The 20,725-nt window shown below is 40.8% G+C and overlaps 1 protein-coding gene across 1 annotated transcript in view; it reads right to left on the bottom strand.

Moving 5' to 3' along the window:
• Positions 1-20,725, bottom strand: part of LOC122794911 — a 221,540-nt gene that overhangs the window by 81,699 nt on the left and 119,116 nt on the right. Inside the window, exon 4 of the mRNA XM_044063504.1 lies at positions 4,367-4,441. Coding sequence (XP_043919439.1) covers positions 4,367-4,441 — 75 coding nt within the window. The remainder of the gene's footprint in view (positions 1-4,366; positions 4,442-20,725) is intronic.

Consider the following 20,725-nt stretch of genomic DNA (forward strand, 5'->3'; position numbering starts at 1 on the left):
TGCTGTTCTTCTGCCGGTTATGGTATACTGCTTCTGCTTTTTGATGTACTGTGCATGCGTATGGTACTCGCGTTCCCACACATACCCAGTACATCAAGGCTTTGAAACGAAAGCAACGGAGAAAAGAAAGTCTCCGCTGCTCTTTTTCTCTCTCTTTTTTTTTATTGTAAAAAAAAAAAAAAAAAAGTTATACCAACGGAAAAAAGTCCAAGCAACCTTTTTCCATTGGTATATTGTGGGATTTACAATGGGCACACTGGTTGGGCTGGCCAATCAGCGTGCACGTTTCAGAATATTAATAAGAAGGAGCTGTATAATTATCAATAACAAATGTGTGAGCGAGTTATGCTCTGATGACCCTAATGGTGGGAGTGTCTTCATGGATTGACTTTAGTCAGTACATTAGTCAATATAAAGTCCAAGATAATTTTTCTTCTGGTATTGAATTTTACCATTTGAGTTATTCCATAATAGATTCTTTAAAATGGTAAGAGCTAGTACGTAGTGGCTCCCAACAAATTCCAGGGTAATTTAAATCACCTAACAATAGTATGTCACCTTTACAATTCAGGCAGTTATCTAAATTATGTAAATAATCCCTATGCAAAGTAATGTCCATATATGGTATATCATATGGCAGTACAATACATAGCTGTCTTGTTGTACCTGTATGAATCCAAACAGTCTTAAATAGGGATGACCTGATAGAGCTATGTACCCATAAAACCTTTCCATAAAACTATCCCACCAGCTCTTGATCCTTGCCTTAAGCATTCACATTTAACAAAATCTTTTAAGTGAAAAAGAGAAGAAACTCAAGCTTCTGTTATTGCTATGATTTTGTATTGTTCTGCAGCTATTAAACAGCTTAATTCTGTGAATTTATTTCCTAAGTTTCTAGCATTACTTAAAAGGCATGTGTCTGGAGCTTTTCTCCAGAGGTCTCCTTTGAAAATGGGCTCTGTCCCAGTCGAACTTTGCCGGTAAACAAATGTCAAATACATAAAAAAAAAATGAACTCAAAAATATGTCTCTGGGGAGGGTAGGGCAAGTGTGAATAAGCTAATTCAAACATACTCTTTCTACAGTCCACAGTTAAACAAAATTTTCTGTGAAACTGCCACATTATTCAGAAAATAAACAATATCCATGTTCCGCAGGTTTCACAGAAAACAGCACTTATAGACAAAATGATTTATTTTCAGGAAATGAAAAACTGGGCAGGACTGTACAAAAAATAGTTGTTTACTGCACAGTTATTAGCGTTATTTCAACTCTTCGGCTGAGATTTCAAAAGGCTTAGCAAGATGGAGAAGCATTAACTTGGAGTTTTCCCCATCACACTAAGTCTTTCTCATTCAGATATCACTCTGCCTCTGAGAGTTTCTCCTGGTGAGGGTCTCAGTGCTGAGGGAGGATTCACAGGGAGAGCTGCATGATAATTTGGCAGCCTGGGAGAATGGCTAATACTAATGCTAATTATTCATGTGCTCTTCCCCAAAAATGTCCAAAACTCCTGATTTGCTCAGCTGAATAAAATATTACCCTAGGAGTTAAAAATGAACATCATGAAAACAAGCATTCCATCCTTCACAGCTGTCCAGATTTTAACATAATGTAAACTTTTTTGACATATTTTTGGTCTGTTCCTTATAAAATTTGTGGTTTTCTGGCAAATCATTGAGGATTGAAGTCATAACAAATGACATACATTTGAGTTTCAGACTTCATACCCTTCAGAAAATGTGTGTGTGTGTGTGTGTGTGTGTGTGTGTGTGTGTGTGTGTGTGTGTGTGTGTGTGTGTGTGTGTGTGGACATAAGAGTGCTACAGAATCCTGAAAGGCCAAAATCCTCAAGACCAAAATCCTGAGACCAAAATCTCGAAAGTTCAAAATACTGAAAACTCAAAATACTGAAAACTCAAAATCCTGAAAACATACTATATTCCAGCACAAGTACATACAGAAACAAATAAAACACAAACCATATTACCCTTCTCCAAGTATAAGCAAGGGGGCCCCCTGCATCCCCCCACACCCCCTGCTACTTAAATATATCAACTCCGAAATTGCACTTAATGCAGTGAAGTGCAATCTCAGAGTTGATATATTTAATTAGCAGGGGGTGTGGGGAGCTTGCCCCCCTGCATATAGTTGAAGGGTAATATGTTTCTGTATGTACTTGTGCTGGAATACAGTACCTTGTGTTCGCTGTGTTTTCAGAGTTTTCGACTTTCAGCTATCTTGAACACAGTTACTGTCTTAAATTTTAGTCTTCGAACTCAGAATATATAGTGTGTGTGTATGTGTGTGTGTGTGTGTGTGTGTGTGTGTGTGTGTGTGTGTGTGTGTGTGTGTCTGTGTTTGCCTGGGTGGTCACACTAGGGAAGGTTAGGCATGGAAGTGAGAGGCTGTGTGTGTGTGTGTGTGTGTGTGTGTGTGTGTGTGTGTGTGTGTGTGTGTGTGTGTGTGTGTGCGTGTGTGTGTGTGTGTTTGTGTGTGTGTGTGTGTGTGTGTGTATGTTAGAGAGTGTGTGTATCTTTTTGCATAATGTTTTCAATTGAGTGGGTGAGTGTTTTCATGACTGTAACTGAATGTGTGGAATCTTCTTTATGGGTGTCTGCGCATCACCATCTGAGTGTGTGTGTGTGTGTGTGTGTGTGTGTGTGTGTGTGTGTGTGTGTGTGTGTGTGTGTGTGTGAGTGTGTGTATTTTTTTGCATAATGTTTATGTTTTCAATCGAGTGGGTGAGTGTTTTCATGACTGTAACTGAATGTGTGGAATCTTCTTTATGGGTGTGTGGGCATCAGCATCTGAATGTGTGTGTGTGTGTGTGTGTGTGTGTGTGTGTGTGTGTGTGTGTGTGTGTGTGTGTCTATGTTTGCCTGGGTGGTCACAATAGGGATGGTTAGGCATGGAAGTTAGAGGCTGTGTGTGTGTGTGTGTGTGTGTGTGTATGTGTGTGTGTGTGTGTGTGTGTGTGTATGTGGTTTTGCATAATATTTTCAATTAGTGGGTGGGTATTTGTTTTCATGACTGTAACTATATGTGAAATCTTCTCTTTATGGGTGTGTGGGCATCAGCATCTGAATGTGTGTGTGTGTGTGTGTGTGTGTGTGTGTGTGTGTGTGTGTGTGTGTGTGTGTGTGTGTGTGTGTGTGTGTGTGTGTGTGTTGTGTGTGTGTGTGTGTGTGTGTGTGTGTGTGTGTGTGTGTGTGTGTGTGTGTGTACAGTAAATTTCACTTTCTTTCATTAAAATGTGGAAGTCTAGAATCATTATTAAAGAAGACTTAAGACCAGATGTAAATGTCAAATTTCTGCATTTAGGAATTGCTGATTCATAGACTTCAAGCTAAATTATATAAACAAGTGTAATTAAGATAATCTAAACTACACAATACTGATAGAAAATTGAACATTGACAACAAAAATATCTAAACTGAAAAATACCAAGACATGAAATGTGGACAAACTTTAGCCACATTCAAAACCAATGTTTTTGCATGTGGGGGTCTGCCCCCCACACCCTTGCTAATTACATATACAAACTTCAAAATTTCCTAACAGTGGGGAAAGGGCATAAATCATTCCTTAGTAAGAATTTCATTTTGTTGATATTTTGTGTTTATATATTTTTGCTGTTAATGCAGCTTTGTTTATATTAAGTACACACACAGACATATAGGTATATATATTTAATCTAATCTTCACTATATCAACATTCACAGCATCGACACAAACCACACGCTGCAAGATACAACCTTGGAGCATTTGAAACAAAAACAAAGTTTCTGCAGGAGGGCTGCTCCCATACCCCCTGTTACTTAAATAAACCAACTTTGAGACTGCACAATACAAGGTAAAGGGTGTGTTCCCCAACCCAATCTCACAGCAATATCGACCATCTTTCTTGTCATCCAAATAAAACCTTCAGGAAAGCTGTCAACTAAAGTGACAGTAGGCCAATATAACCAGACCCATACATATGCAAGCACACACACACACACACACACACACACACACACACACACACACACACACACACACACACACGCATATAAAAATATGTATGTATGTACATATATCTATATAAAACTATTAGAAAACTTAACCACAAGATTATGGCCTAAAACCTTTTTATACACACACCTTATAAAGGAATATCGCTAAAAAAGCATGAATAATTTATAACTAACAGTTTCTAAATACATGGTAATACGCATTCTTTTGGGCATTCAGAATATAATTGGCTTTGTACAACCTGACTATGACCAAAAGAGTGCTAGTCAGTTATGAGTAATGACATATAATCACACAGAAGTGCACTTTACTTCCATCTTTCAGAAAATACTTTGCCTTGTAATACCTGACTGAGATCCTCAGGGCTTCTCTCTGTGACACAAACAGAAAGTAGGCTCTCTAGCTTCCCAAACTCTTTTTTCTGTAATGGAAACACAAAGAAACATAAATTATAACATTACTTATTCCTTGCAATTATTGTATTCTCCTAAGTATGTACTCCCTCCTTTAGTGAAAACTCACTACGATACACATTCCAAAATATTGTTTGCAGTAATTAACATGGATTACTTACCCCTTTACACCACTCATTTCCCAAAGATTTTGACCTTCTCTCTTATGTTTTTTGGCAATTTTTGTTCCCTCTCTGTTAATAATTGAATCTCCAAAATGATTTTTATATATTTTCTTGAAATTTTCGGGAACATGTACTGAAACATCTACATATAACACATTCTTAGACTGCATACTTCTCTTCCACCAAGTAAAAAAAAAACATTTGTATTTTGAATTGTAATGAAGCTTTGTTTTATGTACAAGATTTAATAAAAGAAAAATATTTTACAGAAATATATTGACTGCAATAACATCATTTTAATAATTTATAAACTGTCAGTTTTGTGACTTGTTATCTTGAAGAGTACTGATTAATAACACTTTTCTTTTCAACTCAATGTTTTGGAAATATTTGCCAATTTCTAATTGCTGCTCTTGCCTTAATTCAAATGTATCTATAAATGCCCTAAATTATTATATCTCTAAGATAGTTTCAGATCTTCTTACTAATTTATTAAGGAAAGCCATTTGAATAGTGAGCATTATTATAAACTGTATGGGCTAACAGCACTAATAACAAGGAATGATTGCACATCAAATGTGTTAGTATCTGTATGCACTCAAACTGCATTATGAATTAATTCATTCATCCACTTTTGCTATAGCTTTAAAAAATTACAAAAAATATCAGTTTTAACCAACACAGTAATGACTCTTTCATCTGCTGTCTGAATATCTCTATCCATCTGTCTATCTATCTTTCTATCTATCTATCTATCTATCTATCTATCTATCTATCTATCTATCTATCTATCTATCTATCTATCTATCTATCGGTTTTGCCAGCCAGATGCATATTGCTGTTTTGCACTAAACAGTAAAGAACTGAGCATTCTGTGGCTGTGTAAGCTTACTAGTGGTCATTACTTATATAGGTTCATAGGTTCATAGGTTCATACGAGGCTATCTGCCCTAGGGCATTTATAAGCCTAGCCAGAGTGTGTTTGACTTTCGCCACCCATTTTAAATTAATTTTGCTATGCCCTTTTTCGAGGTTAGTATACTGTGCTTCTGTCTAACAGTGACACAGAAGTGATACCCGGGGTAAACCTATGATCTCCCATCCACTCATCAAGATTCCTCTTGAAGAGAGTCAATGAGGGACTCTGCCTAACCTGGACTGGGATTTTATTCCAGAGTGAAGGGAGCCTCTGGGTTATGAATCTGTCCCTCCAGCATGTCCTATTTATTTCAGTGCTGAGGTTCAAGTCTCTTGAGCACGTAGCTCAATGGGATTTGGATTTTCTGAGGTGCAGCATGTCCATTAATTCCGGGTTGGACATGGCTTTATACGTCAGACACAGATCGCCTCTGAGCAGGCGGTATGCCACTGAGTAGAGCTGCAGTTTCTTTAACCGGGCAGCATATGGCATCTGTTTGAGCCCTTTGATCCTCTTGGTGAGGTACTTTTGGGGTCTTTCCAGTTGCTGCAGGTGTCTGGCAAGGTATGTCCCAAAAGGGGCATTGTACTCAATTATGGGCCTGATGAGGGATGATTAAAGTGGCACGATGACCTCCCCTGATCTAGATGTGAATCCCTTCATAATTAGGTGGGCTATATAAAATATTTTTCTAACCACTTTGGCCACGTGGTTGTCAAATGAGAGATTGCTATCAACTTGGGTCCCCAGGTCCCTAATTACTTCTTCCGTACTTAATGGATTACCACCTATGTGGTAATTTGTGGGCACTTTGTTTTTGCCAAAGGGGATGACTATACACTTTTTGGCGTTTAGCTTGAGGCCATGGCTCTGGCACCAGTTGTCTATTTCTATGAAGCCCTTTTGGAGGATGCTTGTGTCGGCTGGAGAGTCAATCATGGTGCCCAGTTTGCAGTCATCTGCGAACTTGGTCAGCCACAGTCCTTCCGTGTTGGCCTGTACCTCCGAGAAATATATACCGAACAAGAGAGGTCCCAGGACTGAGCCTTGTGGGATGCCACTTGTAACTGGTTTGGAGTCTGACATGGCTCCAGCAATTCTAACCATGTGGGTTCTGTCCTTGAGCCAGTTTGCAACCCATCTAGTGACATAGGAGTTTATATTTAAGCTGGTGAGCTTATCTATAATGCCCGAGTGAGGTATTGTATCGAAGGCTTTTGCGAGGTCCAGGTAAGCTGTGTGGACCACCTTCCCTAATGGCCTTGACTGGTGTTCAAAGAAATTGACCAGGTTTAAGAGGCAGGATCTGCCCTTACCAAAGCCGAACTGGGAAGGATCCAGTGTCTGTAGGTCCCCAATATCTTTATTTATGAGATCCATGATGATCTTTTTCATAGCTTTGCAGACCAAGCTAGTCAGGCTTATGGGGCGATAGTTTCCAGGATCCGTTGAGGCACCACCTTTGTGGAGAGGGACCACTGTTGCTGTACGCCACTCTTTGGGTACATATCCTGTAGTAAGGCTGAGATTGAACAGTAGTTTTATATTTGGGTTTAGCTCTTCTTAGAGTTCATGTAGGATGCAGCCCGGGACACCGTCTGGTCCCATTGATGCTGTGTTTTTTGCTTTGGAGAGGGCGGCTCTTACCTGAGCATCTGAGATGTCAGGGGGGCAGCACTCTGCTGGGATAGATATTGGCCCTTTTGGTGGGGAGGGGGGAAGAAGTTTGCGCTGAACCTGTCAGCTAGGATGTTGGCAATGTCTGTGGGTTTGGTGTATTTTTTGTCATTTTGGACTAATTCTGAGCATATCTGGGAATTCCCACCCAGGTTCCTAACATAACTAAAGAAAGCCTTGTGATTATCCTTAGTGTCCTGTGCAATTTTTCTCTCTAGGCTAGCCTTAGACGATTTTATAAATGCCCGTAGTTTTTTGCTAATACTGATCAGAGATGCCTTCCCTTTTTGGGATTTTGCTCTATCATGTAGTAGCTTCCTCCTTCTATTGTATAGTTTGTTTATGGCTGGGGTCCACCAGACAGGACGTCTGCCTTTGGAGGATTGGGTCTTGGTTTTATTTGGGATTGCATGATCCATGCATTCCTGAAGGTGTTCATAGAATGTGTTTATAAAGGATTCTGCAGTCTGGGCCGTATTTACCACAGGCCCGGGGGCTTTGAAGGATTCCACCTCGGTTTTGAGGAGTGTGAAATTTGCTTTAGAGAAGTTTTTCACTGTGGTTTTCTGGGCAGCGGGTGGGGTCGGGATGTGAATATCCAGTGAGATTAGTTTATGGTCTGATCTTACCAGTGAGGGATACACTTCTGGTCTGGAACATAGAGTCCCCATGTTGGTGATGATCAGGTCCAGTATGTTTTCCCCTCTTGTGGGAGTGGTAACAAGTTGTTCCATAGCATTTTAGTTTATAAATTCTAGGAACCTTTGGGCTAGGGTGCTGGAGCTAGAGTAATGCTCCCAGTCTATGTTTGGGTAGTTGAAGTTGCCCAATATAATGGTGTTTGGAGAGACCTTCATATTTTCCAGTGTTCTCAGGAAGGCTGAGTGGGGTTCCTGGGTTTGGGAGGGTGGTCTGTAGCAGGCTATAAACTGGAAGGCAGTTTTACCCACTGTTAGTTGCACATGGATAGTCTCTGATGCTTCGTGCTGTGCCACCAACCTGGAGGTGTGGGTATCTTTGACAAATATTGATACTCCCCCTCCTTTTGTGGTTCGGTCCAAGTTTTGGGGCCAAAAAGCATGGTATGAGGTATAACCTGGTAGTGTTGGGGTGCTCCCGGGAACCTTGAACCAGGTTTCTGTTACTGCACAGATATCGATGTTCTCCATGCTAAGGAGAGTTTCAAGTGCATGCATCTTGAGGTTTAGATTTCTGGTGTTGAGTAGCATTACTCTTAGTTTCTTATCCCTTGTGATACCTATGGAGGTGGGTTTGTCTTTTGAGCCTTGCCTAAAAAAGGCACTATGGGGTAGCAAGAGCCTTTGCTAATATCCGAAAGCCCAGGGGTGACAGGTGAAAGCTGTCCCTAGTGAAGCATCGTGGCTTGTCGAGCATGTCATCCCAGGCTGACAGACATTGGATCCCCTTTGAATGACACCAGTACTTAAGCCAATTGTTGAAATTGATCATCTTGTCTTTGTATTCTGGCATCATTCTTGGTGAGGGTAAGATGCTACTCAAGGTCAGGGTCATACCGGCCTGGGCTACATGCTCAGAGAGCTCCTCAATGTCTCTTTTCATGTAGTCCAGGGAGGTACGTCTCAGGTCATTCACACCAGCATGGACAATGACTGAGTCATATTTGTACTTGCCTTGGAGTGACCTGAGTGCTTGTGTTATGTGGCGGATCCTAGCACCCGACAGGCAGCTCACCGTGACCTTCTCCTTGTTCAGCCTGGTGAGCGGGACGTCAGTGTGCCTGACGATAAAGTCACCTATTACAAGTGTATCAGGTTTGTTGTTTAGCCTTACGGGCTGTGACTGTTCGGCACACTGGCTTTGTGAGCTATGTGTTGCACGTTTTTTGTTTTGGGGTAGCAGTTGCTTGGGTGTCTGCTTTGGAGGTCTCTGCTGCTTAGGCAGATTTTTATTTAGAGCCTCCGAGTATGTTTTTGTGTGTTTATGTGTTTGGTTTGCTGTTGTGGTAGGTCTATGTGAGACTGGAATTGTAGTGAGTGTGGTTTCCTTCTCCTCCTGACTGGTTACGCCAGTACTGAGTTGAGAGAGCTTAGCCTCCAGTTTGGCTATACGGTTGCATCACTCACATGTATTGGAATTTGTTGGGAGGAGGAGGGGGTTGTCTGTGTACATGAGGCAGTTGTAACATTGCCTCAAGATTCCCAGATTCACCAGCTGGACCAGAGAGGAGATTGACAACTGACCTTTGGACATGCTAGAATAGTATTGGGAATTCCTTTATAATTGAAAAAATGGCCAATGGGGAACAAGGTACTCAAGGGGAGTTTGTGAGGGTGTAGTGCTTTTAATTTTTTAGTGCTGACTTATATAATTGCTTTAGTGAGCAAGTGCCTGGCAACTTAAATGCAATGTGTTACAGGTAACTTAAATGCAAAAATGACAAACAGTAACTTTCTTTCAAGTGAAACAAGGAAATAAGTACAGTAAGCAATGCAGATATCACTAGGGATCCACAGAAACGCTGAAAAGCCGCGTTTTAGGTGGAATTAGCGTTTCAGGGAAATAACAAGCAAACAACAACAAGCATACAAACAAAGCTAGATTCAGCAGGCCTGGATCTAGTCTATGCTACAGAAAACAAGGTGTACCAATTTCAGTAAGAAACAGTTCAAATATGCAGGCACTGTAAGCCTTTAACCAGAAATTCCCAGGGCAGAGTCCAGCCTCTCCTCCCACAAGAGTGCAGACCACGAACCTTCTTAATGTAAAATAACTGGCCTGAAGCCCAAGTGCTTAAACCAGAACTAATACACTTTTAGAATAACAGACACTGAGCCCTCAATCAGCAGTTTCCAACTTAGAAGGATGTAAGCTACCTGTCCTGTCACCACAGTGCAGGCCACAAACCTTCCTAATGTAAAACAACTGGTCTGAAGCCAAGTGCTTAATCCAAAAGACTTAGAATGATAGCTACACTTTAATCAAGTTACTACCAAGCAGTAATAAATACAATTGAATACTTTAAAGAATGCCTAGATTAGTGCTCAAGTTATACAAACAAAGCTAGATTCAGCAGGACTGGATCTAGTCTATGCTACAGCAAACACGGTGTATCAATTTCAGTAAGAAGCAGTTCAAATATGCAGGCATTATAAGCCTTTAACCAGAAATTCCCAGCTCAGAAGGGCAGAGTCCAGCCTCTCCTCCCACAAGAGTGCAGACCACGGACCCTCTTAATGTAAAATAACTGGCCTGAAGCCCAAGTGCTTAAACCAGAATTAATACACTTTTAGAATAACAGACACTGAGCCCTCAATCAGCAGTTCCCAACTTAGAAGGATGTAAGCTACCTGTTCTGCCACTACAGTGCAGACCACAAACCTTCTTAATGTAAAACAACTGGTCTGAAGCCCAAGTGCTTAAACTAAAAGGCTTAGAATGAGTTACACCAAGCAGTAATAAACACAACTGAGTACTTTTAAGATGACGCAAAAGCAAAATAAAGTAGGAAGAAACACAAATACAGTAAAAGCAGATAACATTTTTTTTTTTTTTTTTTTGAGTGAACAAATGAGATGGGCCCAGGAGGAGTATCCAAGTGCAAATTTACAAGAGGGGCGGGCAGTTTCAAAGCCACCACAGAGTCACAACTTCCAGCTAGATATTGCTCAATGCAACACAAACAAATTAATTTAAATTGTGTATTATTTGAAAAAAGTGACATATAGGACTGTCTTTTGAAAACATTTGAAACTTTCCAAAAAAATGAGAAAACTATACTGTGACAGTCAACTACAGAGTTTAGCTGGTAATTTTAATATTAAGATATTTAGACAAATTTATGTTTTTGTAATGTGTTTTTGTCATTTCATATCTATTTCTAGTGAGAAAAACTATAAAGAAATATGTTTTTTTTGATGTAATGTCAGTGTTATATAGACATGTTTTGGACAGGTATTTCATTCCCTATCCATAAAAGATGTCGTGAACCCACAATTTACAGACAGCACATATAAAGGAATGTAGTAGGCTGTAACGATGATGTGCTTTGGCAGGCTATGATTTCATGCCTATTTAAACCATGTCTCAATAACCCTTGGCAGTTCTTCAATTATATTCAATGACTTCTGCTTGGATGCTCAGTTCGATATCACAGCAGCTATTACACCATTGAGATCTTAAACTAAAGTCATCACTGAATTTGGATAGGTCATTTTTCCAATGTTGATGCAGGGAATTTTGGTAGTGGTGAATATACACTCAGACACACACACACACACACACACACATATATATATATATATATATATATATATATATATATATATATATATATATGTAATCAAGAGAGAGGCACAGACAGACACACACACACACACACACACACACACACACACACACACACACACACACACACACACACACACACACACACACACACTCATGCATATGTGACCACACATGAGCATGTGTGTGTTTGTCTGTGTGTATGTGTGTACATATATATTTGTGTGCATGTAGCACAAAGTGTCAACCACACAGAATATCCTCTTGTTTTATGAGAACATTTAAGACTGAATGTACTGTATTCTGAATGCACAAATGATCACCTTTATTATAGTTGAGTAGTTGTGTGATCAGAATATTGTGTTAGAGTGGCTTATGGTAGTGGTGTGTTTGTGTTGGGGTGCTTGTCCACATGTGCAGAGAGGTTGTATCAGTAAAAGGTCTTGCCAAAGCAGTGGCAATCCCTGAACTGTCTCACTTCTTTGAGTTATTGCACCATGAAATCGGAATATTTAAGACAGGGGGTGTAGGGGCTGAGCTCCACACATGCCGGCTTGAACCCCTTGAAAATAAAAATCTTTCTCTGCTATTTGTTAGGGACTACTGACTTTGTATGTTATGTTTTAGGTGCTATTTTTGTTGCCAGTAGTGTGTTGTTTTGAGATTTTGTATGCTTGGTGTTTTTTGCCTTGCTTGAAGGAGGATCAATGTGTTTTTTTAAGGCTACCTTGAGCACGTGTATGTGTGTTTGTGTGTGTATGTCTATGTCTATAGAAATACAGGGTCTTCTATAACTGCTTGCATGATATTAGCTCATGACACACTTGCTCACTGTCACTTGCTTAAAAAGGCAAATGCTTTAACTCCCACTAGTTCAGTCTTTCTTAACTATTTAGCCCTCCTGACACCGAACCATGTTAAACTGTTTAGACCTAGCAGAGCCCTAACTCTAACACTAAAACTCCTACTTGGTTCCTAACTCAATTCCTTGTTCCCTAACCTTAAACCTCCACTCCCCTTCCCCAAACCTAAAATCCCTGATTGATACCTAAACCTAAAACTCCAACCCCAGAAACCTAAATTCCCTAATACACCTTAACTTTAAACTCCCTTCTCACTCCCTAAACGTGAAATCCCCCTCTCTCTCCCAAAACCTTGACCTCTTTATGATCGCCACCCTAATCTGTACTCACACTCACTCCCACTTCCTCCCTATGGCTGCCACACTTCCCTTGCCTGAACTTTGAGCACTTGTAGAAAAACCTAAGTATAGATATATATTTACATTTTACACTTTCTTGACTTTTCTGTGTAACTCATATAATAAGGGTAGTGTACTGATTTTATAACTTTGGATGCATGACAATGGAAAGTATGCATATATATTCTTCAACATCTGTATGACATCAGAAATTTATTATCTCTGAGCCAATTATTTTAGTTGAATCACTATGGCGATGGGATTGTGTTAAAGTTTTTCAATTTATTTAGTATGATTCATAGTTACCATGTCAACTACATTAAACGTATGATCTTTGTAAGGAAAAAGCATGGTACAGCTTTAAATTCAATATGCTACAAGCTTGAGGAGTAAATATTGAGTTAGTAATAAAATACCTTATGTTATATTTATTATGGAATTCCTATTGATGCTGGTCAAGACTGTGCTAGAGAAGGCTAACACCTGCATTACACCTCTAGCAACTCATAGCCCTTCAAAATCCACACCATCAACTCCCACACATAGCAACACTAAACCCACATATGCAGAGGTCCTTAACATTAACCTGCCCAAGCAACAAGGACCTCCGAGCGAACGCAAACAAACACCAGTCACAACCAAAGTGACACATAGCTCACAACACCAGTGTGCCACCCAACAACAGTCCCTAAGGCAAGACAATGTACCCAACACTTTAGTCATAGGTGACTCTATAGTCAGGCATGATGTCTCACTCACCAGGCGGAACAAGGAGAAAGCTGCCTGTCGGGTGCCAGGATCCGCCACATAACGCATGCACTCAAGTCACTCCACAACAAGTAGAAATACGACTCTGTCATTGTCCATGCTGGAGTAAATGACTTGAGATGTACCTCCCTGGACTACATGAAAAGAGATATGGAAGAGCTCTTGGATCATGTGACCCAGGCAGGTATGACCCTAGCCCTGAGTAGCATCCAGCCTTCGCCCAGAATTATACCACAGTATAAGGACAAAATGACTGACTTCAACAATTGGCTAAGCTTCTGGTGTCATTCAAAGGGGATCCAATATTTGTCTGCCTGGGAAGACATGATTGACAAACCACAATGCTTTGCCAGAGATGGTCTGCACCTGTCACCCCTGGGATTCAGGTTACTGGCTAAAGCTCTTGCCACCCCTGTAGTGCCTTTTTTAGGCAAGGTTCAAAGGAGAAAACCACCAACGTAACAGATACAAGCATGCAAAATCTGAAGGTAATGCTACTCAATGCTGGAAGTCTAAACCTCAAAATGCACTCTCTCGAGGCACTCCTAAAAATGGAGAACATCGATATCTGTGCAGTGACTGAGACCTGGTTCAAGGCTCCAGAGAGCACCCCTGCAATACCAGGCTACAATTCTTACCACACTTTTTGGCCACAAAACCAAGACCGAAACACTAAAGGTGGAGGAGTGTCCATATTCACCAAGGATATTCACACCTCCAGGCTAGTTGCCCAACACAATGCATCTGAAATTCAACAGGTGCAACTAACACTAGGTAAGACTGCAATCCAAATTGTAGCTTGCTACAGATCCCCCACCATACCCCAAGATTCTCACTACACCTTCCTAAACATACTGGAAAATATTAAGATACAACCAAACACCCTAATACTGGGTGATTTCAACTACCCTGCCATTAATTGGGAAAACTACTCGGGTACCAACTCCTTTTCCCAACGGTTCTTGGAATTCATAAATTCCAATGCCCTGGATCAACTAATCCATTGTCCCACCAGGGGCTCCAATATCCTAGACCTGATCACCACCAACATGGGAGATAGATGCTCCACACCAGTGGTCACCCCCGCATTGGTCAGGTCTGACCATAAGCAAATCACCCTTGACATCCACATCCCACCCCACCCCCCAGTAAGGAAACCTCCTTAAAAAACTTCTCCAAAACCAACTTCATGCTACTGAAGTCAGAAGTGGCAAACTTCACAACACCCACGCAGACGGGATCTGGAAGTTCAACTGCAGAATCCTACACTAAGGCACTGTACGAGCACATCCACTCGTGCATGAATCGTGCCATCCCAAATAGAACCAAGATGCTCTTCTCCAAAAAAAGGAAGCCAATCTGGTGGCCCCCTACTATAAACAAACTATACAACAGAAGGAAGAAACTGTTGCAGAAAAAAGAAAAATCCCAGGATGCAAAAAACTCCCTCTCCAGCCTCAGTAAGAAGCTGAGATCCCTCATAAAATCCTCAAAAGCTAGTTACGAAAATAAAATTGCCAAAGATTCCAAAGACAACCACAAGGCATTCTATAGTTATGTCAAGAATCTAAATGGCAATGCTCAGATCTGCTCTGAGCTACAACAGAATGGCATTAAATATACTGATCCCAAGGATATTGCCAATATACTGGCAGATCGATTTAGTGCCAACTTCACTCCCCTCTCACCCCCTAAAGGGCCTGTCTCAATACCAAAAGTTTGCCAAATTCCGATAATCACAGCCACACAGGTAGAACAGCACTCTCCAAAGCTAAGAATACAGCATCCATGGGACCAGATGACATCCCAGGCTGTGTACTACATGAACTACAAAATGAACTGGCACCCCACCTAAGTGTCATGTTTAATCATAGCCTCACCTCAGGCTTCGTGCCCACTGAGTGGCGCACAGCTACAGTTATCCCATTCCAAAAGGGAGGATCCACCTTGGATCCCGGGAACTACCGTCCTATCAGTCTGACAAGCCTGATCTGCAAGGGCATGGAACACATTATCATGGAACTTATAAACAAAGACATTGGCAGCCTCCAGACACTGGACCCCACCAAGTTTGGGTTTGTGAAGAGCCGATCTTGTCTCCTGAATCTGACTGACTTCTTCGAATCAGTCTCCAGAGCTGTGGACGAGGGTAAGGTGATCCACACAGCCTATCTGGACCTCGCCAAGGCTTTCAACACCATCCCCCACTCTGGAATCATAGATAAACTTACTAAGCTGGGCATAAATCCCTACATCACTTGATGGGTTGCCAACTGGCTTACTGACAGAACCCAGACTGTAAAAGTAGCTGACTCCAAATCCAGCTCCAGACAAGTGACAAGTGGAGTACCTCAGGGTTCAGACCTGGGACCACTCTAGTTTGGCATCTACTTCTCTGAAGTACAGGCCAACACTAAGGAACTCTGGCTAACAAAGTTTGCAGATGACTGCAAACTGGGAGCCATTATTGAATCCCCAAATGATGTGGATATTCTGCAAAAGGGCCTTACAGAAACAGATGCCTGGTGCCAGAGCCATGGGCTCAAGCTTAATGCCAAGAAATGTATAGTTATCACATTGGGAAAAAAAATGTACCCATGAACTACCACATAGATGGCAGGACACTAAACATCGAAAGTGTGATGAGAGACTTAGGGACACAAGTGGACAGTGGTCTCACTTTCGATAACCACATCGCCACAACAGTCAGGAAATCCTTCTATGTGGCACACCTCATCACTAAGGGCTTTTCATCCAGAAAAAAGGAGGTCATTGTCCCACTGTGCTCATCCCTCATTAGACCCATTATAGAGTATAATGCCCCATTTGATATGTACCTCACAAGACATCTGCAACAGCTGGAAAGGCCACAGAAATACCTCACTAAAAGAATCACAGGCCTAAAGCAGATGCCATATGCTGACCGGCTAAAAAAAATCCAGCTATACTCTGTGGCATATCGTCTACTCAGAGGTGATCTCTGCTTAACATACAAGGCCATGTCAAACCCTGAGCTGTTGGACATGCTCCACTTAAAGACATCCCAATCCCTCAGAGCCACATGCTCCAGGGATCTAAACCTTATCATCACAATGAACAAAACATGCTGGAGGGATATGTTCCTGACCCAGAGACTACCCATACTCTGGAATAGACTGCCCATACATGTCAAGCAGAGCGCCTCATTGCCCCTCTTCAAAAGGAACCTTGATGATTGGATGGGAGATAGGAAATTCACCCCGGGGATCATTCAGTCACCCTGCTAGACAGGGGCTCAGAGAAGTAAATATTGTGGGAAAAGATTTCCAGGGAATTGTTATGGCTAGGCTTGCATAGGCCTTAGGGCCGATAGCCTAGTACCAACCTATGAACCTATGAACCTAAGTTTGTCTTTTCTTCTCTGCTCACGCATCACTCATTTCCTGTCACTGGAATGTTGAAGGTGCTCTTCAAATTTAATAAGCCAAGTAAACTCAGGTCCTGTAGTTAGCCCTGTGAATTATGTAAATTACAACTGAGATTGCAGTATAAACAGATACAGGGAACATGACGTGGCTAATTTTCTGCACTTCCTGATTCCCCGTTTTTATAATTATTCAAAAATGTTCTGATAGAAGGATTTTGCTGCTATATGATGTGCCCATTGCTACTGTGTTTCAAGCTAAGAAGGCCATATGACTGAGGTTCTAAACACAACTAAAAGAAATAAAGACTTAATTGTTTTATCCATGTATTTTCTGTTTTCCCTTGGTTTCACTGTTGTTTTTTCATAATTTGGGGACTTGTAGTTATGGGTCTCAGAATTACAATGGGGAGTACAAAGAAATCCATAAAATAGTGACAGGGATTTAATTGCAGAAGTAAGTACTCATTTTCCTAAGTGGTTGAGTCGATGACAACTTACTACTTTGGAAACATTGGGTGACTTTTGATGAGAGCAAGTACTCATTACTTTGCCAGAGGATATAACACTCTGGTTGGCAGTCCACGAATGTACCCTCAGCTGAAAAGAAAGATTAAGATTGACCTCTAACAGGTGTAGCTAAAGTGGAGCAAAGGGGATCCCCATCCTGGGTGCAAAGTGCTAGGGGGCATGATATGCTGATCCCAGTCATGCTTCAGTGCATACCAGCTCCTAAATGCTGATATTGCATTTACAATAAAACTGAAATGCTGCAGTGCTCCTTGTATAGTATAAACATTAGCAACTTGCTACAATTTAAAGTAAAGAAAGAGCTATTTATGTGTATTTTCCAGCTCTCCAAATGTAGAAGAGGTTTTATTTCTTTGAACTGGCACCAGATCAGGGGACCACACCAGGCACAAATACAGCAAACTACACCTCTGAAGACAGGTTTACCTAACAATACACGTGGGTAGAAGGTTACCTACAGAGGCAATTTAAGCTATCAGAGCAGGCTCAACAGACAAAGACAGAAGTCAGTGAGGTCAGTTCATTTTGAGGTTCTGAGATGCTTCCTGTGTAACCAAGAAGAAAGTTTTCAGTCAAAAGGTTAGGGAACAAAAAAGACTTGAGAGAAGAGCTATCAGAGGTTGTTTGCTGGTTGTCTTCAAACTGTAGTTACACTAGATTATCACAAAGGCTTGTATGCAATTCTAACAGAGGGTAAACAAACTATTTCTAAGAGGAAAACTGCATTCGACATAACTATTTTAAACTTGTATTTTTTTAAATGATTACTTGCCTGCATAGTCCACTCCAATTAAAGCCATAGCAGGGACACCAACTCAGGTGTCTTTGGCCAGCGTTTATTGGGACTGGAAAAGGGTGGGCCAAGGAGACAAGCAGATGACAGTTATAAGTGACATCTCAATAGATGTCCTGACAGAAAATTACTTTGATGAGATAATGTCATGAGTACTTGTAGTTACACACAACTAGGCATGAAGACAAACATGTGGTGAAGGTGCCGGTGTGCAAACCCAGATAGTGACCATACATCCAGTACAGGGTGATGATGTGGTTACTTCAGGATAATAGCTAGGTAACAGCAGTACATCTGACATGGAAAGGGTGTCAAAACAGGCTGGATGTCTTCTAGATGGGGATACTGAAGAGAAAGGTCAGAAAGCTGAAATTTATTCAAAGCTCTCAAAAGATCTTGGACTTCCTATGATGGGGGGATTGGTGAAGACACAGCTCTCTGAACCCACATCACAAAACTTGAGACAGATAGACAAGAAGGTTCTGGTTCTCAAGGACAGAGGGACTCAGTATACTGGAACAAGGGTATACAAAGAACAGACTCTTGAATGGGGGATGCTGGATGGATAAGTGATGCAGCAGGTGGTAGTTGCTAGGGCCCACTGTTGGGCTGCTCTCATCATAGCCCATGATATTCTTTTTTATTTTTTCAAAATAATCTAGGTCTAAAACATACAAAATGAGGCTTATTCAAAACTTGTACTTCTGAGGAATTGCAAAAGATGTGACAAGATACTGCAAAAGAACGTCAAAAGCTTGCAAGGCAGGAGGCAAAGTTGAGGTTCTTTTAATGTCTCTGTATGTTATTGAAAAAACATTCCACAATGTAGTCATAGAACCTATGGGGCATGTTTGTACCCCAAACAACAGAATTAAGACGTATGTCTTAGTGGTGGTAGATTATGCTACTAGCTACCCTGAGATGGAAGTGTTGTACTCCTTTGAGGAATAAAAGTTGGGTAATGCTCTATTAGAAATTTTCAGCAAGGTAGGGTTTCCTTAGAAAGTACTGATGAACAGAGGGGCTAACTTTATATCAGACTTGTTAATGGATTTGTAGAATCACTGTTGGGTAAAGCAGTAAAGAAATATCTCCTGTCATCCATGAAAAGTCATCTGTTGTGCATGTGCTGAATTTCAGGTCTAAGTTTGGGGAGTTCATGCGATTAGTGCAGGAGCATTTTCCACAAACATAAGGGCAACAAAAGATTTGGTCTGGCTGGATGGTGAGAGTCTAAGAATACATCACTGGACTGAAGGTAATGGTCCCTATTTCTGTTTTAGAAAATAAGCATCAAGCAGGATGGGGGCCCATGACTGCTTTACACACGGCACCTGATATTAATTATGTGGTAGGACTGGTGCAGGGTTTGATTCTCACCTGGAGTATTTTTACTTGGCTAGGCTTGCAAGGGCCATAGGGCCATTAGCATAGTAATCTCCTATGATCCTATGATAGAGTGTCATTGGATTCCGTTTTTGCAAAGGGTGACAATATGAGTCAGAAAAGATTTTTATTGTTCACCTTATCTCTGAGATTTTTCTGACGCTGCAGCAAATGAGGTAAGTACTGTCACAGCAGCTATCCCTTACCCTGGTTCAGCAAATCTGAACAGTACTATAAGATACATGTTCACTGCTAAGCCTGTATATATCCAGCTGGTAAAAAAATCATGTGGACATAAGGGCCCAATGGTCAATCTAAAGGCCAGTGTTAATTGCTAAGGTAAGGTGAAATATGAGAAGACGCAAAAGGGTTCTTTCCTGTTTACAAATTTGAAAAATACCTTCTAAGGCATAGAAACACGAGTATGTACATTTAGAAATCAACTTTCTATGCAAGCTATGTTACTTAGAAAGGGGTAGGAACAATCAATATGACTGCAGTTAGAATTATTCCCTAACTCTTTAAAATATGTTCATTTATTTCCATTCAGGTAAAGAACTGGATTTTATATTTATTTTTTAATTGGTCTTTTTTATGTTTTCATCTGATTTTCTTGTGTAAAGTGTTTTCATCTATTAATGTTAGAAAAGTTTGTTGCTGATGCTTTTTTATTAGTCTATAAAAGGTAACCTCATGGCATTGCTTTGATTGTTGGCATCTGACTTTTTTGAAGAGAGACGATTTGGCTATAATCTATTACAAATTATGAAAATGATTGGCTGACTTGAAAGGGTTTCAACAAATGAGCCCTTAATACTTGATTGGCCTAGTTAGTGGCAGAGTGTACCATGGACACAAGAAAGGTGAACTATCAGGGGAGTATCAGTGGTCGCTCTGGGAAATGTGTGCACAAGTCCATAGGTTCATAGGTTCACAAGTACAACAAATAGTTTGGGTATGTCACATTTACTTTTTATAAGACTGCAGTAAAAGGCATTGGGTTCAGACTGACAAAGGTGAAATCCAATATAGCAGTCATTATAACAAAGTGCTGTGGCTATACAGCATAATGTTTGGGTTTGACAGGTGCTGGTCATAACCAGGGTCATTAGTATTCATTTGACAGAAGCTCTTAAGGCAATCACCTTCTTGCACTTGAATGTGTAATTGCAGGCAGCATTACA

This window comes from Protopterus annectens, chromosome 2.part1 (genome assembly GCF_019279795.1).
Source record: "Protopterus annectens isolate FY-2018-M chromosome 2.part1, PAN1.0, whole genome shotgun sequence".
Taxonomy (NCBI): domain Eukaryota; kingdom Metazoa; phylum Chordata; order Ceratodontiformes; family Protopteridae; genus Protopterus; species Protopterus annectens.